The sequence below is a fragment of the Schistocerca serialis genome, chromosome 2, assembly GCF_023864345.2.
Source record: "Schistocerca serialis cubense isolate TAMUIC-IGC-003099 chromosome 2, iqSchSeri2.2, whole genome shotgun sequence".
NCBI lineage: Eukaryota > Metazoa > Arthropoda > Insecta > Orthoptera > Acrididae > Schistocerca > Schistocerca serialis.
This window is the reverse complement of record NC_064639.1, coordinates 97,759,434-97,787,412: the sequence shown is the minus strand read 5'-3', so window position 1 is coordinate 97,787,412 and position 27,979 is coordinate 97,759,434. Positions and strand designations below refer to the sequence as shown.

Here is a 27,979-nt window from a genome sequence, read left to right as displayed (position 1 = left end):
TTGTATCACTGCATTCATTTTCAGGGTGCTTAATCAAACATGGGAGGAAAAAAAATTCTGTGAGAATTCCAGGTGTGAGGAGCTTCTTATAAATTAATGGAAAAGGAAGGGAAAGGGGGTTGCAGCATATCACAATATATAATGACTCTTTCCTTTCCTCAGCTGAGCTATATTCATACAATTAACACGCTGAGATATTAAGTGTTTAAAAATTTGTGATTTATAAAACTCAATAAAACCCAGTTTCAATGCTAGGTTATTAAATTCCTGAAATTCCCTTAGATTTTCCTGATTTTTATCACAGCACCTCAGCACTTTTAGTAATTTTTGTCAATATTTAAAAATATCCTGTAGACGGAGTCACAAACAATGGCAGTCGAGTTTAGGCTTGTTCTGCATGCCTACATCACGTATTCTCCGACAGCCAATGAGTGTTTTGAGCGCTCTGCTCCGAATGTTGTAGCTAATGTGAGCATTAAACTTTATTGTAGTGAGTTGTTTAGTGAATTTCTGTTCCATTTGTTGCGAGCTGTCATTGCTGATGTTAGTGGTAATTGATACATTCCACATGATACATTCCACATATGGAAGCAAGAGAATTTGTAGGATATATGCTTTCTTCAAGTGGAAGGCACACACATGGGTGTATCACAACTGTCATTTGGAACCATCAACAACCCAATCCTCACCTGTGCCTTGACATGCACCAACTGCAATCGTTCGTGGATTGCACTATACCACTATGTTTAGAAATTATAATACTATTTATTCAACTTACGTGAAATGCTACAAGCTGATGTCATTTTTCTTGAATATTTCACTTTACAATGTTTTTCAGTATCAGGTACACTTCTGTAATTTAAAAGCAAGGCTTGTCTGTCCTTAGCATCTCTTATTGGTTGCATATTTAACAGGCAATTCTGTCACATCTTCATCATTATAACATATTTCAATAATTCAGAATGGCTACATTTAAATTGAAAAAGGCTTCTCTCTTTGACCAATACACTGTCAATGTCTTGAGACACATTTCCACATCAGAACAACAAAAAACAAGTGTGTCAAAACATGGATTTCAATAGCAGCCTGGTAATTGGATCAATAACAGCCATTTTCCAAAAAGGTGTTACGAGTAAACAGTAGTAGCAAAGAGTTTGTAACGTCTAGGAGCTTACAAAACATATTTAAAGAATGGGCAGAAATCAGGATTCAATGTCCCTTAGCTGTCAAGGTAATTAACATAAATAAAAACAACCTCAGAATGGGGAAGGAAATATGCCTTGTTTTGTCTGAGGAACCATCCCATCATTTGCCTAAGTGATATAGGAAGACCACGCAAAGTCTAAATCAGGATGGCTGTGAGGAGATTTGAGCCCCACTTTCTGAGATACTATGTAAACTTAGTTTCTTCTTCTTCTTCTTCTTCTTCTTCTTCTTCTTCTGTGTCACTTTTTTGTGGGCTCTGGCTCATTTCTGCAGATTACCGACAATCTCCTCCCACGTACAATTTCTTGATTTCTGAACTTTGAATTCTTTTTGCCCAAAACTTCATGAGTAAAGTCATATCTTGCAATATCCCTGCAAAAAATGAAAAAGATATATTTAACTGTAACATGATCCACTAGGTAACACATCACATCAATTTATTAGTTTCAATGCACCCATTAACACTTCAAAATATCTTTTTACCAATAATTACCACTTCACGGAATTGTTCAAATAATGAATAAAGAGAAAAAGAAAAGATGAAAGTAACAATTCAGCAGTGTTCAAAATCAATGACTGCTGTTACACACAGACTGAACATATTAATTAGTACTTTTTGTAGGTAACGATTTACAGCTGTCAAGAAAAGTCTTTTGAGTCACCAGCCTGTACATAAACACTTTATTCTCAACCAGTGTCAGTTTTAGCAACAATCATCACAGAGAATAAAATAAAGAAACAGAAAAACATAATTTAAAGGAACAGAAAAACACATGTCAAACAATGGAACCTCTAGGTTGGAATATCAACAATGTTAGAAAAAGGATAGATTACTGCTCACCATAAAGAGCACTTGTTGAGTTGCAGACAGGCACAATGAAAAGACTGTTACACATTACAGCTTTCAGCTGAAGCCGCCTTCAGCAAAGAAAACTCACACGTAAATTCACACAAGCAGGCACACCTCATATGCATGACCACTACAACTAGCAGTTCTGTTGAGATTGGGGCTGTCACATGAATAGTAATCTGGAGTGGGTTGGGGACAGGAGATGTGCAAGGCTACAGACTGCCAGGCAGTTTTGGGAGGTTGAGTATTGGGGGGAAAAACAGGGAGTGGAAAAGGAAAGCAGCAGAAAAGGAGAGGAGCAGTGAAGGGGAAACGATGGGCAGGTACACTGGCAGAGAGTGGCACACAGAGAGTTAAGGAATGTGAAAAGTGAGAAGGTGATAGGACACAGGGGCCGAAACTGTTGGGTGAAGGCTGTGGGGACAGTAGGTTACCATAGGTTGAGGCTGGGATAATTTCAGGCATGGAGAATGTGTCTTAAGGATGATTCCCACCCGCACAGTTCAGAAAATCTGATACTCAGCAGCTAGACTGTGGTCATGAGTGGGTGAGTTGCGTGTATATGTGTGTGTGTGTGTTTTATGTCTATTTCCAACGAAGGCCTTGTTGACTGAAAGGTCACTTTCTGACAGTATTTCTGTAGTGTCTCTGCGATTCAGCATGTCTGCTATATGGTGAGTAGCAACTATCCTTTTCATAATATTGTTTCATTCCAACCTGTTTTTTCCATTGTTTGATTTTTATGTACTGTGTGAGTTTGTGCTTATTTTCACATATCTGTGCGTATTTGAAAATGTTTTTGTGTTCCTGTACCTACTTTCATGCTTCTTTTACTATTATCCACCTTCCCTCACACCCACTCAACACCTTCATTTGCCCATTTTCTGTATCACTTACTGTTTCCACAATGCCATATCTGCAACCATTTTCCCCTACTCCGTCTTTCTGCATCAGTTCAGAAAAGTATAATTTTCCCAGGCTTAAACCCACTTCTAAATCCTGTTCCTTAAATGCTGACTAAACCAAGGAAAGTCCCCAACAGCCTAACATAAAACTTCTTTCTCTGGATCCCACCATTTCAACCACCTCTTCAGATTCTGCCAGTACCTATCCCTCACAAACCTGGTATTGCAAAAACACATTTCCATGGTACAGGCCTCCCAGAATAACCTCTGCTCCCCCAGCAAGATACTGCTACTGTGCAATTTCTATTAATACATCACATCTCTGAAATTTAATCCCTTGCTCTCTAGTACCTACAAGAGCAATCCGGACACCACCTCCACAGGTTATACAACCTGCTGAAATCCTACAGTCACCTTGGGACACCATCATCCAACCCCTTTCTTACCCATAGTGTTCCTCCTTGTCAAGCCCTCATAGCACCCAGAACCTTCCTAGCAGACCTTTTCAACCTGCCACATTTCCAAAACTCCCTATCGACACTCTAGAGCCTAAACAATCCCCAAACACTGTTGTTAACCTTTCCAACGAAATCCTCAACCTCACAGAAGTTCCAGTCCTATCCAAAGGCCTCACCTTTAGATCTACAACTGAATTTAACCAAGCTGGACCTACACTCCTCCCGATCCCTGCAATGGAAACACTTCTTTGCCATCTCCCTCCACCCCCCCTCTCCCACTGGCCACCCCCTGGTCACCTTCTGGGAATTCCTTACCTCGATCTTGGCCGCACCATCCTTCCCCAAGACCCTTCATAAGAACACCAACCTTTTAACAATGGAAACAACGGCCATATACAATCTCAAAACAGATCCTGCCCTAATCATCCTCCTTGCAGACAATGGCTCTACCGCTGTCATGATGAATTGCAGTGACTACCTGGTGGAAGGCCCCTGCCAATTGTCTGACTCATCCACCTATAATCTGCCAGACTGATACCATCCCAGAAGTCAAACATACCCTCCAATCCCTGCTAAGACCCTTCACAAACTCAACAGTCCCCCACGTCCCATTGTAGCTGGTTACTGCAGCAGCACTGAAATGATTTCGCACCTACCTCAGTGACCAACACCTTGTGACAGCGCTCGCCTGCTTTGTTTATCTCTTCGTTTGTTGATTGTCCTCAGTGTTGACGTACTGGCTGCTACACTGGTTGAAAAATAGTTCATGGAAGTGCAACAACTACTGTCAACTGTAAATGATGTAGCCGAAAGATGCACAGTTGTGTTTCAGTCTTTTACTTTCACTGTTCAACCCCCTCCCCCAATATTACACAGTTATATGGCCAGTGCACTATTGTTTAACTTTCGATCTGCCTCATTAATGGTTTGCAGGCAAACATCCACATACTGCTACAACAGTTTACTGTTGCATATCTATGTGCAGTAAAAACATAACCACAAAGTTCATAACCACAAAGTTCATAACCACAAAGTTCATAACCACAAAGTTCATAACCACAAAGTTCATAACCACAAAGTTCATAACCACAAAGTTCATAACCACAAAGTTCATAACCACAAAGTTCATAACCACAAAGTTCATAACCACAAAGTTCATAACCACAAAGTTCATAACCACAAAGTTCATAACCACAAAGTTCATAACCACAAAGTTCATAACCACAAAGTTCATAACCACAAAGTTCACAGTTCTTGAAGTATAGAAAGGTATGTATGGAGCACACACGGCCTAATTGTGTAACCCTTATTTCACAGATGCATTGTTGTTGATCTAACCAATACAGGTCTGATGTCAGCTAAAGTTCCCACCAAACAGTTGCCCATTGCGAGACCCTCCTGTTCATAAATGGCACCCTGGAATGTGAAGTAATTCTGAGAAGTGACTAATTCCAATAAGTCAACAAGTTCGCAAATCTTGCCAATTTTTTATGCTTAGTTAAATTAATAATTAACTTTAGCTGACAACTTCAAAAACACAGTAGACACACATTTTTCGCTAATTCTGACCAGACAACCAAGAAAATTCGGTACTATAAACGTTATGTCGATGACACTTTAGTACTTCTTGAGGGATCTGTTACCGACATAGATATAATGCATGACCGACTTAATAGCTTGCATCCAAATATAAAATTTATGAAAGAAATAGAAGTTAACAAAAGTATAAATTTCCTGGACCTCCAAATTTCAAATATTAACAGCCAGCATAAATTTGGAATTTTCTGTAAGCCAACCACCACAGATTGCTTAATAAGTAAAGATTCTTGCCACCCAGTGTGCCATAAGCGAGCCTATTTTAACTCTACGATACATAGGTTAAGTAACTTTCCGCTAGACAATGATGAAATAAACAAGGAGCTAGATATCTTGCAGGAAGTAGCAATTAACAATGGTTTCAGAGCAGAAATGGTCACAGAACTATTTGAATAGAAAGTGAAAAAAGGCAGGGCAGGTATAACCGATAAAATCACACTTCAAAGAAATGATGTTAACTATAAAAACACTAAGTTTGCCAAATTACCATATTTAGGAGTAGTATCAGATAAAATTGCACAGGTGTTTAAGAAAACCAACATAGGGATCAGATTTCACACAGACAATACATTAACTAAAAAAACAGGCATGGAACAGGTAGAACAAACCAATTTGCAAGATGAGGGGTTTACAGAATAGAATGTGGCTCATGCACAAAATGTTATACTGGACAAACTGGGTGGGCTTTTAATGACCAGTTTAAAGAACACATCAGGCAGACAGAGAGCAATACCTCTACCTTCAGCAAATATTTAACTGAGAGTAAACATATGGTCAACAACATAGATTCATCCCTTGAAATACTGCATACTGTGCCTCAAAGTAGAATCATGAATATTCTAGAAGAAATAGACATTTACAACTGTATTAAAAATCATCCTAGTGACCTACTTAATGATCAAACTGATTTAAAAAATAAAAGACTTTTAGATAATTTCCAGCACGTTTTATGTACAAATGACAGATTGTAAAAACGCTTACAGGAGCAATACCTTTGACATTTGATGGGAGTTTACCACCCTGACATTTTGTATACACAAGCGTGTAAAGGAGGTTTTATAAAAAAAAAAATACGTGTATACCCAAAATTATATTAGTAACTGAAGTGTCATATCCGCTACCACTTGCAATGTATCTATTCTCTTATTTTCTGTATTTTAGGATCGCCAATTTTTATGTGATGTATCTGACCAGTTTTGTCTTAAATAATAAGTAAAAATTTTTATCAGTAATCCTGGTGTATTTTACTGTAAAGAAAGTTTACGGACTATAACGAGAGACAAAAAGCATGTATTTTATTTTATTTTAGTACTTTGTATTGTATTTTATTTTATTTTTGTATATTTTATAAATGAAATTTCATTCATACGTTCGAGCTTCTGAAACATGAGATCGGAAAAGTAGTAGTACGAAATTTTTATATAAATTTGGAATCATCATATTCTTCCATAATTTGTGTGATGTCGCCATTTCTTCTCCTTCCTCTTCTACCAAACAATTCTGTCATCACTAATTCTGTAACTATTCCCGCCAGTGTCAAAATTTATTCTGCTGTTAACTTCACTCTCTCCTGCCACAATCACCAGTTTAGTTATCCCGAGTTTATTCTCCGGTTGGGTGTTATTGCGTGTTCGTACAACGCGTTTTCTGTGCTACTCCCAGAATAGAACTTAGGTGGCTGCTAGCGGGGACTGAACAACTGGCCCTTACTAGTGTTACGGTCTGGTCAAGAATTTTCTGTCAAAATTTCATTTTCTTGGATACACCGAGAAGATATGTAATCTTTCTTAACTGTTATTCCTGTTAGTCATTTATTCCCACTCTGGTAGTCTGAATCTATGGATTTCACTGGTAATTATAACACTGATCATTCGCAAACCCAATAAACCACATAAACAGACAGTGATTGGCATTCACCAGTTCAGCTTTATTCCGCTCAGCTCGTATAGCCCCGTCTGCTTCTGTGTGCCAGGGATTCCCCTGGCAGAGACATGACGTACACTATGCACACCTTCAAAAATCAACTTATGATTCGTTCATAAATAAACTTAAGATATGTTCAAAAACCCAACAGGGATGTGTTTCAAAATCATATGAATAATTGATAGACCAATTTCCACTGGAGATTAGGCATTTTGTTATACAATGCTTTTTTACCTCAAGAACATGAATTTGGCACCCCACCCACTGAAATTGCCACACGGGGCAGATTCCCCGGTTTGCCCCCCCCCCCAGTGAATCTGGCACCTTCCGTGTGTCAGTAAAAATTTTCCAGGTAGCATCTTGCTGCTACTGCTTATACAGCTAACAGCCACAGTTCTGTAGACAGAAGCGGGATAAGGTACTACACATGCACAACTGAACTGTGCATGTGCATGAGCTTGCTAACAGCTGCTCAAATGAATCTAATGTAAACAGTCGTGATGTCACACTCATTGGAGGCAATTTGTTGTTATGAAGCATTGCATAGTCTTCCTAAAGGCTTCGACACATTTACCATTGGCAGATGCTTGTATGAGCACTGTGTTTTGTTGTTGTATATAGCGCATTTCCTTTGCAATTTAAGTTTAATTTTCATTTTTTTCCCCTTGTTCATGTTTCATTGCAGTAGTATTATTCTACAGTAGCGAGATACAGTAATATCCTTTGTTAGAGTATTGTTTCTTACCAGTCAAAATAACAGAAATTTAACGGAAAACTAAATAAAAAATACCCAGAATTCTAAAAAATTCCTAGGTTTTTCCCGGTTTTCTTCCAGATCAAAAAATTCCCAGGTTTTTCCTGAAGCTCCCGGGTCGTATCTGTGGGTTGGAGGTATAGGGCACTATGTCACATTTACTACATTTTACAGGAGAGCAGTTTGAAGGTGTTTTATTGTGTTCTCCCTTAAATATCTTGCCTATTAATAGCATCATCATAACAAAATTTGGTCAGTTTACATTTTGAACATTAAGTATCATGTTGCTTCACATGTAATAGCCTTTTTTTCATTTTGTACCAGTTTTGCAGGTATATAATGGACATGGTGTTGCATTTTGTGGCATAGTGCTCTAGGTGTTTAATGAATAACATTACTCGATCACATGTAATAGCCTTTTTTTTCCATTTTGTACCAGTTTTGCAGGTATATAATGGACATGGTGTTGCATTTTGTGGCATAGTGCTCTGGGTGTTTAATGAATAACATTACTCGATCACATTAATTTCATTGTAAGAATATATTACATGAACAGAACATTACTCACATTGTGGTACAACTTTCTGCACGAACATAAATGTCACATTTGGTCCTAAATCACATCTATGTCTTCTTCTGGATAGTCTGTTATGTTTGTATTATGTGTATGTTCCAGGTTCTTATAAAATGCATGACAAACTGAAGGCATATGTGGCAACAGTGCCCTTAAATCATTATATTTCTGCAGCAAAATAGGTCTTGTGACATCTGAGAGTTGGTTCAAATCTGCTGAAATGTAAGTGCATATCTGTGTAACCTAACGAAGTCGGCCTGTCTGTTGTCACCAGCAAAAGATGTTTTGAAATACAGAATTTCTCTCTTTTCCTGTTTCACTTGTAATTGCACACACTTTGATTACAAAAATGGCCATTTCTCCATATCCATTTTCCTCTGAACAAGGGGAGGCCTTTCAGAGTCTTTTGTGGCGTACAGTGAATTAAAACTTTTGAAATCTTGAAGTTCCATATTATGAACAACGTACTTGCTGGAAGTGTGTTTTACCAATTGTTGCCAGTCCCAGGGTGTTAAAATGCTCATATTATTCAATTTCTTCCGTTTCCTCTCTATCAATACATGAACACTGTCGGATTCCATATGGGTATGGCCTTTTAGCAGATATTTCTGAGTTATGGTCTTAATTTGTGGATAATTATGCAGTAACTGGAAAAAACACATTATAATATTCACATTCTTATTTTGTCCACGGCAGTTGTCTGCCCAAAGTGCGATTCCTTCCACGTCACTGTCGGGGTATGACACTATTTGCCCACTTCAAAATTGCTGATGTAACGTCATTTCTGCCTCACCCTCCTTTTGACTCACCCCACATCACACAGTGAACTGAGGAATCTAGGCATCATACAAGGTAAAAATTAAGACTCAAAGCTTCCTTTTATAGAAACTAATACTATTTGATATGACTGGAGATGGCAAACATTTCTGAAGGTCTCCAGTTAACACTTTGTGTGTTGGTGTTCCTCTTGCCTTGTTAGTGTCATTACTTTTTAGAAGGTACCTGTTTTTTGATTAATTCAGATGAACAATATGCTCAGCTTCAACGGATTCTTTTTCTTCTGGAGTCAGATTATTTTTCAGCTTTGCCTGAAACGAATGACAGGTGTCATATTCAGGTGATTTGAATAACAAATTGAACTGTTTATTAAAGATGTCTGCGCAAAGCCATTTTTTACTGCTTAACTCTGGGTAGTGACTTTCATAATGTGGGAAAGAAGAAATATGGCTTTTGATCAGGCGTTTTTCTGCTTGGAGTATGCCTACCCCTTTGATCTTTTCTTACTACTCCACTTGGCTCCATGTTTTTTTTTTTTAAAATGTGTACAACAACTGTATTTGAGATAGAAAGGGTGTTCAAAAACATAATCTTGCACACCTTAACTCATCCACCATTTACAGTAAAATAGTAGCTTAAGAGTGTTTTCTTCACACTTATTCAAGGTTAAGTATCTTTTTTTTTCAACGAGTTTTACTACGTTGCTCAACACATGTGCCAACAATTTGCCCTTTCGTATCTGCCTTTTCATGCCAGTATGAATGAAAAATCTTCCGTTTTTCAGTTTCAGGCAGTTTTTCTGAGCATTTCATCCTACACATGCACGGAGGCTGCAGTACTTTAGAAGCAACAGTCTTATCTTTATTACTGACATATTCCTTCCCACCAACAACTTTGCATTTACGGACATTACATTTCCATTCGTCAGCATGAACTACACCCTTTCTACCATGCTGTGGAATATTAGTTTTATTGTTTCATTTCCTTCCCACACGTTCATGTGTTTCAAAAACTGCACAACTTTTTACAGCACTTTCACTGTCACTGCTTAAGTATAAATCTTCCTCTAGTATATTCGGTATTTGTTGTTCATTTGCGACAGTTTGAACATTACTGTTTTTTAACCTATTCTTTGATTGATTCCGTGTACTGTTATTGTCATCTGAATCAGAACTTGTCCCACTTGAAGGTTCATAGGTTTTGTCACAATTTTAGTCTCATCCTGTTCGTCGTTACTCGAATGCTCCCCTACATCATCTTCACTGCCAATAGTGTGATAGTTAGTTGGTTAGTATTTGATTATGACACAAAACAGACCACATAATGGTTCCTCATCTGGTGAAATATCAATGCCTCATAGGTTAGGTTGTGTTTACAACCACATTATTCATTAATATAATGACTGTAGGAAACATTATAGCTTACCTATTGAGGCAGCACTATTACTGCCTTTAAGTAATGTCATAATTTTCGAGGGTTTGGATTCATAATTATTAATTTGTACGAAACACACACTGGAGATAACGCTGTCAAATCCCATTTCAAACACTGGACTGACCTTAGTTCACACTAGCGCCACCAGTGTGTGCAGAAGTATACAGCACTACGTCCAGTTGGTGGTGTGCATCTCTAAGGTAAAGTGGACTTTGTGTTATTTCATTGCATCGTAACTCTGACAATATTCCATGTAGGACATAGAGGTATACCTCTGAGTAGGAGACAAGAAAGTCATATGGATTGTGCAAATAATTCCATTTTGCCCAAAAATGGGCATTGTGTCCTATACCTCCGACCCATAGACATACACCCTGTTTCAGCCAAAAGGTCTTCTTCTAAAGTAGAAAAACACACACGACCACTGTCTCTGGCTACTGGGCCAAACTCAATGCTGCTTCAGCGGCCAGACAGTGCTCATGTGTATGGGAGTAGTTCCACATCTCGCCCTTATGGACTGTGTCACAGTCTATCCTTTCTCATAATATTGTTGTTACCCTATTCTGAATTTTCCATAGTTTGATTTTACAAATATTATGTGTATTTCAAGGTGAAAGGAACTAATAAACATCTCTCTGTGAAATATAACAGATAATACTGACATTAAACAATTTAGGAGTAAAGGGAACAACTCACTGAATAACAGGAGTGTTGAATCGTTGACAGGCACACAAAAAATAATGGAAACTTGACTAGCTTTTGGAAGAAATCCTTTAAGGAGACAGAGCACACACACACACACACACACACACACACACACACACACACACACACACGTTTTTACATTTTCCAAGTATTTACATTATTCACAATAAAATCAATCATCTGCAGTTTTCGGGCAATAGTAGACATTTAGGTTAGTGCATAAGTTCGTAGTGTTTTTGTTTTTTGTGTTGGTATTCTTGTTGTTTTGAGTTTATTTATTGATTGTCATTTTTTATTTGTAGTTCACTGTTGCTATTTGAGTCTACGTATTGTCAATCTGAGATAGTGACGCTGTGGACACTGGAAACTGGTCTGCCAAGGGGAGAAATCTGAACATTTCCACCATATTCTTCTATTTGAGTTTAGTAGAGGGGTGAGAATATCAGACACAGCCAGAAACATTTGCACCCTGAACGGTGTTAATGTCACTGGACACAGCACAGCACAGCAAGAAAATGGTTTCCTCATTTCAAGAAGGATCATTCTGACATTAGTGACTCCACATTCAGGAAGACCTTTGGGGATTTGTGAAGATCATTTAAAAGCATTAATCTCCACAATCATCCCTGTCAGTGTACAAGAGAACTGGTAAATGTTATGAAATATGATCATTCCAACACTGTGCGACCTTTTGCATGCAATGAGGAAGTTCAAAAACCAGGTGTATGGATACCGCATGCTCTAAGCCAAAATCACAAAAATTAGCATGTGGCCATATGTGCATCTCTGTTTTCCTGTCATCAATTGGCTTGTGAACAACACTTTGATGACAAGAAATGAGCTCTTCAAGGTAACATAAGGAAAAGAAAGGAATGATTGAGCCCAAACAAAGCAGTAATTCCCCGTGCAAAGACCTCCTCATATCCATAAGAGATAGTGTACATCTCGTGTAATAGTGACGGTGCGGTGCAGCATACAATGAAGATGACGTGGAGACATGGACTGGGAAGTGGGGACAGATCAGAGGAAGGGAAACTTTTGGGTAGAGAGCGTAGGAACAATGAGTAAAACTACAGAGAGGCCAAGGGGATTGCAGGAGCACAGGATGTGTTGAAAGGATAGCTGCAGGTAGTAGACCTTGCTGCTAAAGGCACCATTTCAGAAACTGTATTATAACACAGCTGTTTCACCACATTCGGACTGTCTTGCTTAAAAATACTTCCAGTCTCATACCAGACAAACAAGAAAATGCAAATGTGAAATGAATAAGGAAATAGTAGAGTCAGCAACCACTTCTAGAAAAAGCAAGATAATAGTACACACTCACTTCATAATATAAAGTGATCTCCTCCTCAACAAGACATCAACAATAGCCGACTTATCTTCCGTGTGAACTAGCCTCATTACACAGTCTGACAGCAAGCTCAACCCTGCAATTGTGTTCCCACAGAACTGAAAAATCAAACAACAAAGTATAGACAATGCAGGACATAAAACTGTTCACAAATAACATCACAAGAATATTTGCAAAAATTGATAAAATGAACAGAAATTCAAAACAACTTATGGTAGTTCTTCAGACAGTAACAAATCAGTCAAGAGATCAGCAGTCTGCCATTAACTACCACCTCTGATGTCAGTTGAAAACATGGAGTTAAGTCCAAGCATCTTACATGTTTCAAAATTACAAACTGAATATTGAAATAAGTCTGTGTAAACATCAATTGCAACATACACACATCTAAATATCTAATATTATCACTGTTATATACTGATGGCGTTTACTTGTCACTTGTGCATTGTCCTCATGATGTGCATTTTCAGCTCCTCATAGCATAATGAACAGTCCATTAATTTTCGAACATGCAGCCATGCAAATTCCAGCCTTTCCACTGATATTTCAACAGCACATCATCTGGCTATCGTAGGAGTGGATGGACTGAAGTTACACAGCTGAAATATAAATGGAAAAGTTTGTGTTTGCACAGATGCATGCTCAAAATTTAAAGGGTTATTCTTATGATAGTAAATGTTTTTAAAATAATGTTGCAGTTCTGGATAATGATACCTAGTTAAATAATAACTATAACAAAGATAGGGATCACAAATAAAACAATAAAAGATTTATGAATGTCCCTTGGCACAGTCTGGATAGCTTTCAGCATACAACCAGACTGCTACTGTGACAGCTTGGCTACACCACCATAAACAAAAAGAAACTCCAGTTTGCTTTTATTTTTTTTTATTTTTATTTATTTATTTATTTATTTATTTATTTATTTTTTTTTTACATGTTGTGAGGCTTGAATAGCTTTACGACCAAGTTGTATGATTGCTACTTCAGCAGAACTTAGGCTGATGGGCTGTGAGAGGGCAAGTAAACACATGAACTTCATTTGAGTTACGTGTTTGCTTGGATTTGGTACGGTAGTGCACACATTTCTGGAAGCTCTTCTCTGGATTGTGGGACAACAGGAGTTTTCAGGGCTGATCTTTTGTTACTATTCGACCAAGTCCCACAAACATCATGACACTGCATTTCGCTTCAGTCTTCTTACAATGCCAAACAAAAAAACTAAAAACAATATATATTCATTTAAGAAGCTAATTCAGTCATCACATCAAAAATTACTTACATACAGTAAAAAATCTGCCATGTTGCCCAAAAAATAAGTTACTGAGAACTGCACCTCAATACAATTATTTATTCATCTGATGATAAAGGTAATAAAATTGTGTGTGGGCTTACAGAGCATACAGTAACTGATAATCGTAATCAAAAGTACAGACACACTAATATTCAAGAAAAAAAATTGCTACATACTCTCCTGACTATACAAGGTGTGATGGGAAAGTTTTAAGAATGAGCTTATAATTTTACAATGGTGGTACTTACATGCTACTGTGATGCACCTCCTTCAAAATAGACCCCTTCTGACCGAACACACCGACTCCAACAGTACTTCCACTTTTGGAAACATTCCTGGATTTTTTTTCCTGAAGTGTGTTAAGCATGCTCTCCATATTTGCCTGTATGTCTTCAATTGAGTCAAATCACTTCCCTTTCAGTGAAGATTTCAGTTTAGGAAAAAGGTAGAAGCTTTCAGAGGCCAAATCAGGGGAATATGGTGGTTGTGGAAGCACAGGAATTTTGAATTTGGTCAAAAATTCAACTAAGGAGAAGCCATGATGAGCTGAAGCATTGTCATGGTATAGCACCCAACTCCTGTCTTTCCACATTGCAGGTCTTTTCTTCACACCTTTTCGCACAAACAATCAAGGACACATTTGTAGTATTATTGGTTAATTGTCTGTCCTCCATGGGTAAATTCATGATGCACAATACTGGTAGAATCGAAAAAAAATCACCAACATTGTCTTCACCTTAGACCAACTTTGCCCTGCTTTTTTCGGTCGTGGTGAACCTGGAGCCTTCCACTGCGAAGACTGCACTTTGGTTTCAGGATCATACCCATATACTCACAATTCGTCACCTGTAATTACACTATTTAACAAATCTGGGTCATTTTTATTCCGATTAATCAGTCCTTGGCACACTTCAAGTTGGTATTGTCTCTGGTCACTTGACAACACTTTTGGAATGAATTTTGCGGACACTCGACGCTTGTTCAGATCTCCAGTTAAAATAGACTGAACTGCATAGAAACTTAAATTAAGTTTATCAGCCATCTCCCTAATTGTAAGTCTACGATCAATGCGCACTAAGTCATGAACTTTAACAAAATTTTCATTCTTTTTGAGGTGCAAGGACAGCTGGACAGTGGTTCATCTTCAAATGACTCACGGCCATTTTTAAATCTCTTTAACCACACAAAAACATTTGACTGGCTCATACAATTATCTCCAAAAGCTGTTTTTAATAGTTCGTAAGATTTCCCGGCTTTAAAACAAAATTTCACACAAACTCGTTGCTCCGCTTTTACGTCCATTTTCACGCAGACAGAATCCGGCAACAAGACCCACACTCAAATAGCTGCCACAACAAACTGAATAAAGGAAACACAATATCCTGTCAGAGGGCGTTCCAGGAGAAGCCAATGACTCACTCCCCACCCTCAATGTACCTGCCCGACAAACCAGTAAACAGTAGCGGATCCTTTCTTAAAACTTTCCAATCACACCTCGTATGATGGATTTCATAAAACATATTAAGCAATTTGCAGATATGGCACTCTTGCTTGATACATAGTTCACAGTGAGGTACAAAGGCTTTCATGGAAACAAACTCAAAAATGTGTGCAGATTATTATATCTTAAAAAGTCCAAGATGACTTACTGTAAGGTGTCTACAAAGGCTGTAGGCATTGATTAAAGGATATCATACTGTGAATACTTTATTCTGCAATTATAATCTTGACATTACACCATTCCGAAGAATCTACCTAGAATAATTATAATAGGGAGACAAAAACAGTACAACCTTCACAACTCGGGAATGTGCTAACACACATGCACTTAAAAATATTTGTTGCCACATCACAGCACAAGTGAAAGTTTTAAACAATGGTACTCTTGTACAGTTATGTTCTACTTTATAGCCTATTAACAAACCATAGGTACATATTTTATATACAATGTCACAGTTTCAAACTGCATGTTGGCAAGAAGGGTGTCGCAGCAGAATAACTCCAATGGAGTTAACAGCTACAACTGTTAGTAAAAATAACATTCAAATTTCTTCAATTTTTAGTGATCAATGTTGTTTCCTACTGCATGTGAAATTTTTATTTTATATCTGTGAAGAATAATTGATCAGGCCAGACAAAAATGGACAATAGAAATCTGATCAGAAATTGAGACGTTGCAGAAAGAGGGCAAGTACAAAAAGATGCATCAAGCAACCAAGGAAATAGTGTTTCAGGGAAAGAACAACAAACCTGATGTGGGGACAAAAAGGAAAGATGAAACTCCTTTTAAACAACCCACATGAAGTTCAGGATAGGTGAAAACAGTATATTGAAAGTCTTCATGAAGCTGGTCAAAGACCTGATCTGCATATTGAGAAGGAAGAAGCAGAAAATGTAAATGAAATGGGAGACTTTATGCTATGGTCAGAAGTAAGTAAGGTGTTGGAGGAAATGAAAGACGACAAAGACTGTAGTGTAGAAAATATTCCAGCAGAGATCTTAAAGAGTTTAAGGAAAACATTCTAAAAGGAGTTAACATCTCTTTGTAACTAATCCTATAACAAGTGCAACAGACTGAAGAACTTTCTTGTATCCACAACAGTACCAATCTCAGAGAGGAGTAACTCTAAAAAGTGATTATTTTCAGTGACTCTTTCAGTGGAACCCTGCTGCACAGGGATACCACATCAAAACTGACTATATTAGATTCCGTGCTAAGTAATTTCTTGAGATGTTGCAAGAAGTCCTCAGAGCTGTGGATTTGGTGAATACACTTCCCCACATATGAGAACAGCAGTTTCTTCACGTACTTGGCTATCTGATACATTGATGTACCAATATTGGTGACAATTGGGTGTAGTTGCACATTCTCCGAGTAATTTTGGCACCCATTAAGTCTACGTGGAAGTTTCTCTCTTGACTGCAGTTGTTTCACAACCTTGTCAGGCATACACATTTCCTTCACATGAATTCCAGAGTGACGAACAAGATAGAATCTCGGGCTACTGTGGCACTTGTGAGAGGAAGGTTTCTAGATATGCTGCACAGGTTATATGTGGCAGTCAGAGAGCTTTTAAACCTTCAGCTTTACAGTGCAGCCTCCCTAGCAGGTGAAGATTGGGACCGCGTAGACAGTGCCCCTCAGTCTTTAGAAGAGTGTGCCTACAAAAACGCCTCTGCTTGCTTGCCTGCCTGTGAAATTTGACAGATTCAAAGTGCAGCAGATGGAAGACACTTGCAGATTAAACTAAGCGGCAAGCCGTTTGATGACACCACTTTGAAGGTACTCAAGCAGTGGTCTCCAAGAAATGTGCCCATTCCAGGATTCATCACTTCAGTGGAGCAAGTAGCCAACAAACTTTCACCAAACGTAGCAGAAGAAATTTACTGGGAGACCTGCAGCCTGCTGATCAAGAAAAAGCCTCCAAAATCAAACTTCTCAAATGATAAGAGGCTTGCACTCAAGAGGCTCTCGGAAGACAACAGCATCGTAAAGTTGCTAGCAGAAAAAGGGAACCCCACACTCATTTTGCAGCAAGTGAAAGTGTGTCAACTTCAGTACAATCCTGCAACAGACAAAGTGGACAAGCAGTTCAGCACTTACCTGAAGGAAACACGTATGCCTCATCAACAACTATGATCAAGCGAGAAAGTTCCACCTGTACTACATTGACTGCTGAAATTACACAAAGAGAGCAAGCCATTGTGCCCAACTGTCAGCAGCACTGGCACATCAATGTACCTAACAGTAAAGTACTTGAAGAAAATGCTGTTCCCATAAGTGGGGGAAGTGTAATCACCACTTTCTCAACTCAGGAGGGCTTCCTGCAATATCTCGAGCAATTACAAAGCACAAAATCTGATATAGTGGTCAGTTTTGATGTGGTATTCCTCTTCACCAGGGTTCCACTGAAAGACTCACTGAAACTTTACGGGGACCAATATTAAGGAGTAAGGTGTAGGCATGGGCAGCACTCCATCCCCAGTAGTTGCCAATTTGTTCACAGAGACATTTGAAGAGGAGGCATAAGAACAGATAAATACAAATCCATATGTTTCTTCAGGAATGTTGATGAAAAGTCTGATCTGGCCTTATGCTGGGAGAGACCTGATGAGTTTTTGGAACATCTTAACTCACTCCACCTAAATATTAAGTTCACCATGGAACTGGAAAAGGATGGTCAGAGGCTGTTTCTAGATGCCAAAGGGACAGCAGATGGTCTTTTGGCCTATTTGTATCACAAACCTACATACACTGATTAATATCTGGAAATCAGCAGCTGTCACAGCACGGAAGAATGGAGGGCGTACTCCTTGTCAGACCTACTTGGTTTGCCAGCAGAAATAGAGCGTCTACAACCAGTGTTTTGCGTAAATGGGTACACAGAAGAATAGATTCAGAAGGCCCTTCAACCAGCCATTCTTTGTCAGACCTACTTGGTTTGCCAGCAGAAATAGAGCATCTACAATCAGTGTTCTGCGTAAATGGGTACACGCAAGAATAGATTCAGAAGGCCCTTCAACCAGCCATTCTGCCACATGATGGAGACAAAGAGCAAGGTGAGGCAAAGACTGATGTACCTGCCATTTGCAGGACCATCTTCTGCCAAAACCAGCAAGATTCTTGTTGTGTTGGCTGAAGAGCCAACACCGTGTTACTAGAGGAGGCCGAAATGCACGCGGTTTAGCTCACGCAGGCTGGCGTGAGGAGGGAAGAACTATACTGACGTGAGATCTGGAACATGACAAGGAATTAGAATTCAGAAAGCGGACGTAGCTAGTTTGATACTTAACTTTAATTCATTAATGATGAACGTCGCTCTTGACGGTACACGATTCACAATATCAATAGTAACTGAATATGGCGCCTTGCTAGGTCGTAGCAAATGAGAGCGTAAGTAGTCAGTGAACCATCGCTAGCAAAGTCAGCTGTACAACTGGGGCGAGTGCTAGTGAGTCTCTCTCTAGACTAGACCTGCCATGGGGCGGCGCTCGATCTGCAATCACTGATAGTGGCGACACACACGTCCGACGTATACTAACGGACCACGGCCGATTTAAAAGCTACCACCTAGCAAGTGTGGTGTCTGGCGGTGACACCACAATTCTCATGAAGAATAACATCAAGTGTGTGTTCTGTCCACATAAAAAAAACAAGAGGGCTTGCATGAAATGTGGATGATGACCTGGGATAATGAAAACCAGAAGTTTATAATATACTTACCAAAGTAGCATGTCGTACACTGACCAAACAAGCAGGGCGGTGGACATCAGATGTACAAAACATTTGACGCACACCCAACTAAAGGCAATGAAATCAGCTACTGCTGAGCACTGTCTGGCACCCATCATTTCACAGAACATGATGAAACAAGAGCTCTGGCACAGACTCCCCTGATACTAGGACAGTGTCATAAAAGAGTCAATAGAGAGAAAGCTGACAGAAAACCTCATAAATCCTGACACTGGGTATCAACTCAGCAGAGCAAGAGATCCTGCACTGGAGTTGCTGAAAATGCAATGGGGGCAGCAGCCAAACTCCAAAAACAGAAGAACTGAAAGAATAATTGAGAGTGGGGAACGAACCCCAGACAGGGCACCAGACACACTGGAGCAAAGACAGAACTTCGCAGGACACTTCTAGTAGGAGCGGACTGCAGACAGAACATCTATAATTGCACTGGACTGAAAACAGAGTGCCAGTACATGGACAAGTGCACCAGACCACAGAGTGTGCCCGCATTTGGCCTGGTGCATCAGACTGAGGAGTGAATGCCTAACAACACTTCTAGCGAGAGTGGACTGCAGAGGGAATGCCTGGAACCACACCAGACCAAAAACGGAATGCCAGCCCATGGATGGTCACTCCGGAACAAACACACGCAGCCCAACAGACCAAAGAGGGAATGCCTAAGGACACTTCTAGTGGGAGCTGATTGCAAATGGAATGCTTGGGACTGACCATCGAGGTGGAAGACCATAGGTCCAAATATTGGACCCATCTACCAAATGAGCAGGCCCAGGCAGCACATGATCACACTGTTGAAGTACTCTGCATGTATGATGCTCATATCTGGCAGAATAAACAACACCTCAAGATGTCAACAGATCACTGGGAAAGACTGAAGAATCACATAAGGAGGAATGTGGCTTCAGAAAGGAAAAGTGACATAAGATGCCATTGGACTTTTAAGGACTGTCGGTGCAAAGGGCAAAGAAGTATTTCCAGCCTTCATAGGCCTCAAACAGGCCTTTGACAGAGTGCAGTGGGCTAAATTGATAGATAACTTGAAAAGGAAGTGAGTAAAGTGGAAGAAGGGAAGACAGACTGCAAATCTATACTTTAATCAGAAAGCAAGGGCATACAAATAGTAAATGAGACATCTAAAGACAACAAGATAGGGAGAAGGGTTACATGGGGCTGATGTCTCTTGCCGATCCTACTAAATATTTATTTGGAGGATATAGCGAAAAGTTGTTTGGATGGGACAAGCAACATCAGGATACATGTACAGAAAATAGAATGGATAAGATTTGCACGTGACATGGTAATTCTTGCAGAAAATGATGGGACACTGATTCAAATGCTAAATGACTTGAATGACGCCTACATAACAAACAATATGAAAATAAATACAAAGAAAATGAAAGGCATTTTTATGGGTTTAAAGAAAAGAAAAGTACAAGTATAATGATTGAGAATTTAAGAGCGTTCTAGTATTTCGGAGGCTGGGTTGGAGGAGATATGCATTGTGAACAGTATATCAAAGTCACAAAGGTGCTGGTGAAAGAGGCATTTCAAAAGTAAAAAAGGCTCTTAACTAGTGATCTGAATACAGAATTAAGAAAGGAGCTAATGAAATGCCTGATATGGAGTGTGGTGCTGTACAGAGTAGAAACGTGGACGCTGTGAAAGCAGGAAAAGAGAAGAATTGAAGCTTCTGAAATGTGGATATGGCACAGAATGGAGAAGATCAGTTGGACTGATAAAGTCAGGAATGAGGAGATACTGTAAGAAGAGGCAATGGAAGGTTTTATTCCAGTGAATAGAGGGAAGGGCAGAAGATGATACCAGATGTTAGATGATATCACTAGACCGCAATAAGGGTATTGGAGAATGAAAAAGAAAGCAGAAGACAGAGGGCTTTGAAGTCTAAATATGCCGCAAGGCAGTTAACCAAGTGAAATGTGGTCAGAGAAAATTTCCAGTTGTGTTACTTTATGTCTACCTGTGACTGGTACAGCAACAATATCATGAAGACGTTCCTATCACAGTGTTTTAAACTGTGTATAAATGAGTCACGTAATTTGCAATAGACCCATGCATGTCAATTTAATACTGTAATAGCAGTTGCAGTCAACATAAAAGCTGATTCTTGAGTATGTAACTGTAGACCATATTACTCATTGCAGCTCATTATGTGTGCACAAAGAGCAGATTGGAGTCATTACGAAAATCAGTTACAGAGGCTACCCAAAGCTGACAGACCATTTTCAGTACTATTATTAGATGCCTTAGCACCTTATAATAGAAGATGTGGATAATAAATATGTCTTTACTGTGTCATATAATTTTTTCACAATATCTAGTTATGGTAGCTATCGCAGAACAGAAGGAGAGTATGTTAACACAGGCAGTGGTAAACGTGGTTACTGAAACCATTATTGGGGTCAAATGAACTAACTTTGCATCCCAACTAATGAAACAATTCTGTTGCTTGACAAAACTGAGAAGTTACATACCATCCCGTTCCATCCTGAAACAAATGGATGGATGGCCAGAACAAGTGCACTACATGGTATCCAAAATGTTAAGCCATTGCGTGAATGCACAGCATTCAGATTGGGATATATACTTAAGTTTTGTCATCAGTGGGTATAATTCAAAAGTTTATACCAGAACTGGACTCTTGTTGCGTCAAGTAACATATTGGAGGAAAAGACCATCACTTTTTGACAAAGTTCAACCTAAACTGGGTCCACAGGGTAAACCAGTGAAGAATTTTGCAAAGAAATTTTTTTGGCAAAGGCAAAGTGCACTAACACAAAAGCTTTAGAGAAGCAAGAATGTATTGGACAATACACGAGTTAACATTCACAATGCATAACAGAACAGTGGGTGTTACTAGCTAATCCATAAACACCAAAGGGCAAAACGAATATTCCAATTAAGTTTTGTGAAGTGCACAATTTCACATTTCTGAATATTTACAGTGAGTTGGCAATAATTGCATCACTTTGAAATCTTATCAGGATATGACTGAATATTAGACCATTTGTTTCAGACACCACAGGGTCTACACAACAAAATGCCCTATTTCTTGAGGCAGTTTAAAAATATTAAGTCAGTCTGTTTCAGCTCCAACTATTCCGTTATCTGCAGCAGGACTTAAAAAGTTACTCCCAATTTTTTGCCAATATTTGATGCATTTTTATTGTTTCACTTTTGTCTTTCCAAGCTAAAATAGTGACAGTTCAGGAGAAGGCACAACAGTGCTTGGGTGCAGAGAGTTTAAATTCATTGTTATGATGCAAACACAATTTCATTCTGTTTACAAGAAAGTAGCACCTGCCAAGAGGATAAAAGCAAAGAACGGGCAGTTTCTAGACACTGGTAGCATTCTGAAGCAGTGTGCAGGAGCTCAGGGTGTCTCCGCTGAACAAGCTGAGACTGTCCGACAAGCTTCCAACTAAGTCCACGCAAATCAGTTTGTCTGGCTTAGTGGGAACTTTTGATGCTACATGCAACTATTCAAAAGGTCTTCAAAAAGTGGTTGTCTATATTCACCTGCAATCAAACCTTTGGTTTCAGCAAGATGGTGCTCCACCTCACTGGTCGCGATGGACCCACGAATTCGCCTCCATGTTCTCCTGACACTACACTATTGGATTTGTTTCTCTGGAGCTAAATATAGGAAAAGGTGTTCACCGCTGGAGTGCAGGACCTCCAAGACCTGCACACCTGGACTGTGGAAGTCATCAGTACCATCCCTCTAGACATGCTGTGACGCACCTGAATAAAAATTTAATACAGACTAGAAACTGTTTGCATCATCACTGGGAATGATGTGGAAGTGTTTTGGTTTGATGACAATTTTTTAAAAACTTAACATGACATATTTTATTTTATTTTTGAGAATGACAAAGATTTGTTTTATTTAATTTTGTGTTGGGAGCAAATTGAAAATAGGGCACTTTGGTGGAGACACCATATACTTCATTACAGACAACACATCTTCAAAAAGTCTGAGGTACTGTCTGCTAGGCTATTAGTATAAAATCAGCACATTTGAGCTCCAAATATGTTCTAGGATTCTACAAGAAATGGATGTTAAGGATACTGAATGGTAGTTGTGTGTTTCACTTCTGCAACCTTTCTTGTGGATGGGTGTGATCTGTACTTCCTTTTAATTATCGTGAACAGTTTTTTTATTCAAGGGATGCACTATATACACTGTTCAAAAGAACTAGATGAACATGCCTTTGAGCATCTGTCATATGCCACTGAGCTATAACTGAGGACTGAGTATGTAACCAAATTACACCTTCATCCTCAAACATTAAATGCACAACAAAACAACATTACATCCTCAATCGTTTACATAAAAAGAACTGGAATGTCCGACAGATATAGAAAACAAAGTGGAAACAATCATTCATTCCATCATCCTGAGTGCTTTTCACTGGACTTTGAAAGCTCCAATAATGTGTATCCCCTGCAAGAGCGTTCATCACTGTCTGGCACATAAAATGGCATGCTTTGTATAAGTCAATGGTGGACACCCTGCAGTATCTGTTCCCATTCTTCAATGAGAGCTAATGAGAGTTCTTGGAGGGTCTGTAGTGGAACGGGATAACTACAAACACATCTGTCACATGTGTTAAGTATGTTCCATCTATGCACATTGGGGTTTAGTTCGGGACTCTTTGCTGGCCATTCCATTACTTCAATGTCCAGGCTTGGCAACACATCCCTGCTGATGCTTGCCACAGACCCTGGCATTAGAAGAAATTTAGGGCCACAATCATAAGCAGCAGCCCCAACATAGTCCAACACTATCTGTTCGATGTTCTTCCTTGCAGTAAGGTGACCATGGACAATGAGAAGCCCAATATGGTTATCAGCAGTGAAGCCTTCCCGAAGTTTTACAGAACATTGGGAATTGTCGATTCCCTGGACAACATTTGGCAGGTACTGCTCACCAAGGGTCTCTACACACAAACACCCCCATCACCTTATGACAGACAATTTCTGCATTAATCTGTGAATAACACGGTTCACCAGTAATGAAGTTGCTGCTTGACATGGGCATGATAGTACTGATGGTGAGCTGCAAGATGCTGTAGTGTCACGAGCGGCACTAGAGCAAGACACTTGGCTCATAAGGTCCTTTCTCGTAATCAGATTATGGCAGTCTGATCAGACACAGTGGCTCCAGTAGCTCTTCTGTGACAGTCTTGCAGTGCTCTGACAGTAACCATATGATGTCGCAATGCACAGGTGGCCCAATATCGGTCTTCATGTAGGATTGTAATGCAGTATCTGTTCCCATTCTTCAATGAGAGCTAATGAGAGTTCTTTGAGGGTCTGTGGTGGAATGGGATGACCACAAACACACCTGTCAAGTATGTTCCACCAACGCACATTGGCCAGTTCATCTTGTGTACTGACCTATCTCCCTCTAGCATGTCCACAACCTACGAATGACACATGCAGAGGCATTGGCATCTGCAGCAACATAACCAAAAGTCCGCCCTTTTTAGATAGCACAGACCACCCTTGTAACTTGCACTGCATTAAGATGTCAAACTGGATGTGCTTGCTTTAATACAACGTCCCCAAATGACAGCTGCTAGCTATGTACTCACTACAAAGCAATGGGGCACCGGTGCTCACTTCCTTCTGAGGGCTCACCTGACTCACCGTATGGTCAATAGATGGTGAACCATTTTAATTGTTCCCTTCATTGGCAGTGAAGATCTCAAGCCATGCAATAAGACCACAAGTACCGCCTGTATCAAAATAGATTTAACATACCGGACACTGATTCACATGTTCCCCTAATTCTTTGGAACAGGGTATTATGGTTAAAAGTGGGGCTAAGTCAACCACAAATTAGATATAGAATTCTATAGTGATTCATTCAAGTTCTGGATCCTTTAATTTTAGTGGTCATAACTGTTTCTCAATGCCACTGACATTTAGGTCTGTTCACTTTTCTTTGCAGTGTCTGAAGAGTTAACTCCCCCAGATCTGCCTTTATAAAGGAACAACTGAAACAGAGTTCAGCATTTCTTTTTTGCTTTGCTATCCTGAATTTCAGTTTGTCCCATCCAAAAGTAGGGTTGCCACCTGTACTTTATGGTAACATATTGTATGTTATTTCGAGCAGTTGTTCTACATAATTTTAGAAAACTAAAGTATGTGAGAATACTTTAATTCAACAATGTAAAAAAAGAGATTGCTACTTATCTTAAAGATGGCACACTAAGTTGCAAACAAGCAAAACTAAAAGACACTTACACACAAGCTTCTGGCCAAAGCCTTTGTCAGAACAAAACACAAACACACACACCATTCAAGCACAAGACTGCCAACTCCAGCAGCTTGGGCCAGAATGCATTCTAAATTGAATAATTTGTATGAAATGTCTGGTCTAAAACATAATGAAAAATCCTGCATTGCCTACAATTATGACAAGTCACAGTTATGGTAAGAGCTCTTGGGAGGAAAGGGAAAGCCACTGGATAGGGTATCCACAGGATCGGGTAGAGAATCGACAACAGTTTTAACCTGCCTTGCTGCTTATTTGACACTACTGATCATATATAAAGGTAGCACAGTTCAAAGTCAATGGACTTCCATCTGATACACGTACAAAAATGTCGTAAAAATCACCAGATACCCACTCAAAGTGCCATTTTGATATTTGACAGGCACCCTAGCCATGTCAGTCTACAACTAGTAAAATGATTGTACAAAATAAAATTCAATGAGTATGCCTGCCGTCACATTTATCTGACACCCTACAATGTCTTGACAAGTGTGTATTTGGCCCTGTTAAAAACAAATTGGGAAAAAGCTTGCCACATGCTTTTGTATTTGTGTTCTATTTATGTGTACTGACAAGGAGTATGTTACTTACTACCTCAGTTTTAATATTATTTGATGAATTCCTTTCAAAAATGGCTTATTTTAAAGAAATTCCTTTCAAAGAATGACGAATTTTTTTATTACATTTGGTTGGGTAACTATAAACACTGTTATAATCACTCAGGAAAATGTACATATGTCATAGAGCTGTGTTGACGCACAGTTACCCCTGCTGGAAAATCCACAAACAGTCTACACTCAGAGGCAGCAGTTTCCCATTTACTCCCGACTTAACTGGATAAATGTCAAATTTGGGGTAACGTAAACTTATGACATCATTCAGAAAACAGATTAATAAACCCAAAAAGCAGTGTTTGAATTTAAAGCCTATTATTTCTTAAAATTATAAAAATAACTCATTTAAATTTAGCAAGCAATTAATTATTTCAAATGATATTCAAAATTTTTCAAGACAGTTTCCAATTACTCTGTGTGATCTTAATACTAACGTGGAATATAAATCGTATACAGAGTAAAGGTGGCTGCTCACCAGATAGTTGATGCACTGAGCTGTCAACGGGCATATAAACAAGACATAACAATTCAAGCTAGCTTTAAAGAAACTTTTCTTAAGAGCTACTGGGCACACATACATGGCTACATTGTGTCTTTACTCCAGCTCACTTAGAGCAAGGGGTTATGATGGGTGGAGTATGTCATGGGAAAAAGTAGCTAGGAAGAGGAGAGAGAGCTGTGGAAGAGTGACCGTAGGCACATAGGATAGCAATATAGCACTCACCATGTATCATACAAAGTTTTTGACATCCTGATGAGTTTGGGAGAGAAGGTTTAAGTTTTGATTTGGGATTGGGAGACAGAGCTAGGCTGTGGTAACCGAATAAGAACAAGCCGTTCTCTCTCTCTCTCTCTCTTTTACGTGATTTTGCAAGATAGTGTAGCTAAGGCTAGAGTTGAGAAAAGTGGTATAACTGATCAGTACAAATCACAACAACAAGCTTACTCACCCTTACACTGTCAACATGTGCTTTTATGAACCCATCCTCAGCCAGGTCCAATACATGCACCAAACTGAGCTGAGGTGTTCCGGGTGGAAAAGCAGCTTCTCTCACTCTCTGTATTATCACTGAGTTTGCTGCATTCCAGTTTGAACGTTCGGTCTCACGATACCCATGTATGGCCTGTAAGAGACTATTTACAGGGCCTAGACTTAACAGCCAGACAAAGATCAAACACTTAACACAAAAATACTCTTTATGAACAACATAGAATATTATTCTTAAAAATGGAGCCATTTTGGCTCAGTTACTACCTCAATTGTGATTTATCATAAATACAGCAAATTAGAATATTATTTCGTATTAGATAGCATTAAAGTCTCGGCTACGAATAGAAATGAGTCTGTCGTTCGGCAAATAATATAATGAAGAGAACTAGATAAAATGGCTCTACGCTTCAGAAGTATGTAAAGTTTAAAGTAGTAACAAACTGCTGACATATAAAAGGTACAAAGTCCGAATCATACAGACGTTTGAAAACACACTGATAGCCAACAGAGCGCTGATGGAATATCTTGCATATCAGATAATTCATACTGTTGTCCAAGGATATGCGACAACTTACATCGTCCCAGTGATCAAATTCGTATCGTAATCTTTTCATATATGGTTCCACTTCTTCAAACAGCGATTTCTCTTCCCCTTCTGTTACAAAATCTTCAATAACGATCATATTTTGTGCGACACGCATTTTTAAATCATCACTAAAGCCATTTTTGAAATGTAGGTAATACAAACTACTATCGCTATCCACATTAGTACCAGTATGATCTTTTCTCGATGTCACAGCATAATTCTTTCCCGTGTTATGATTATAACAACAGTGTTCTAAGACACAATGAAATCTTCTTCCAATCAAAAAAGAATAACATTTTCTAACAGAAAGCACAGCCACTCCAGTTAACATCTTTCCTGTGACACAAACATGTACTCCGACAAATCTCAACTCTTAAGCCCGGTCCCGGGTCCACACTCAACG

The 27,979-nt window shown here is 39.1% G+C and overlaps 1 protein-coding gene across 1 annotated transcript; it reads right to left on the bottom strand.

Annotated features, from left to right (window-relative positions):
* LOC126456779 (alpha-ketoglutarate-dependent dioxygenase alkB homolog 7, mitochondrial) lies at positions 1–27,979 on the bottom strand. Its single transcript, XM_050092558.1, has 4 exons — positions 27,566–27,979; positions 26,950–27,123; positions 12,510–12,634; positions 1–1,578 (listed from the first exon to the last, which is right to left on the bottom strand). Exons 1-4 carry the CDS (start codon positions 27,905–27,907, stop codon positions 1,446–1,448), a joined length of 774 nt encoding a protein of 257 aa, XP_049948515.1. The 5' UTR covers positions 27,908–27,979; the 3' UTR covers positions 1–1,445.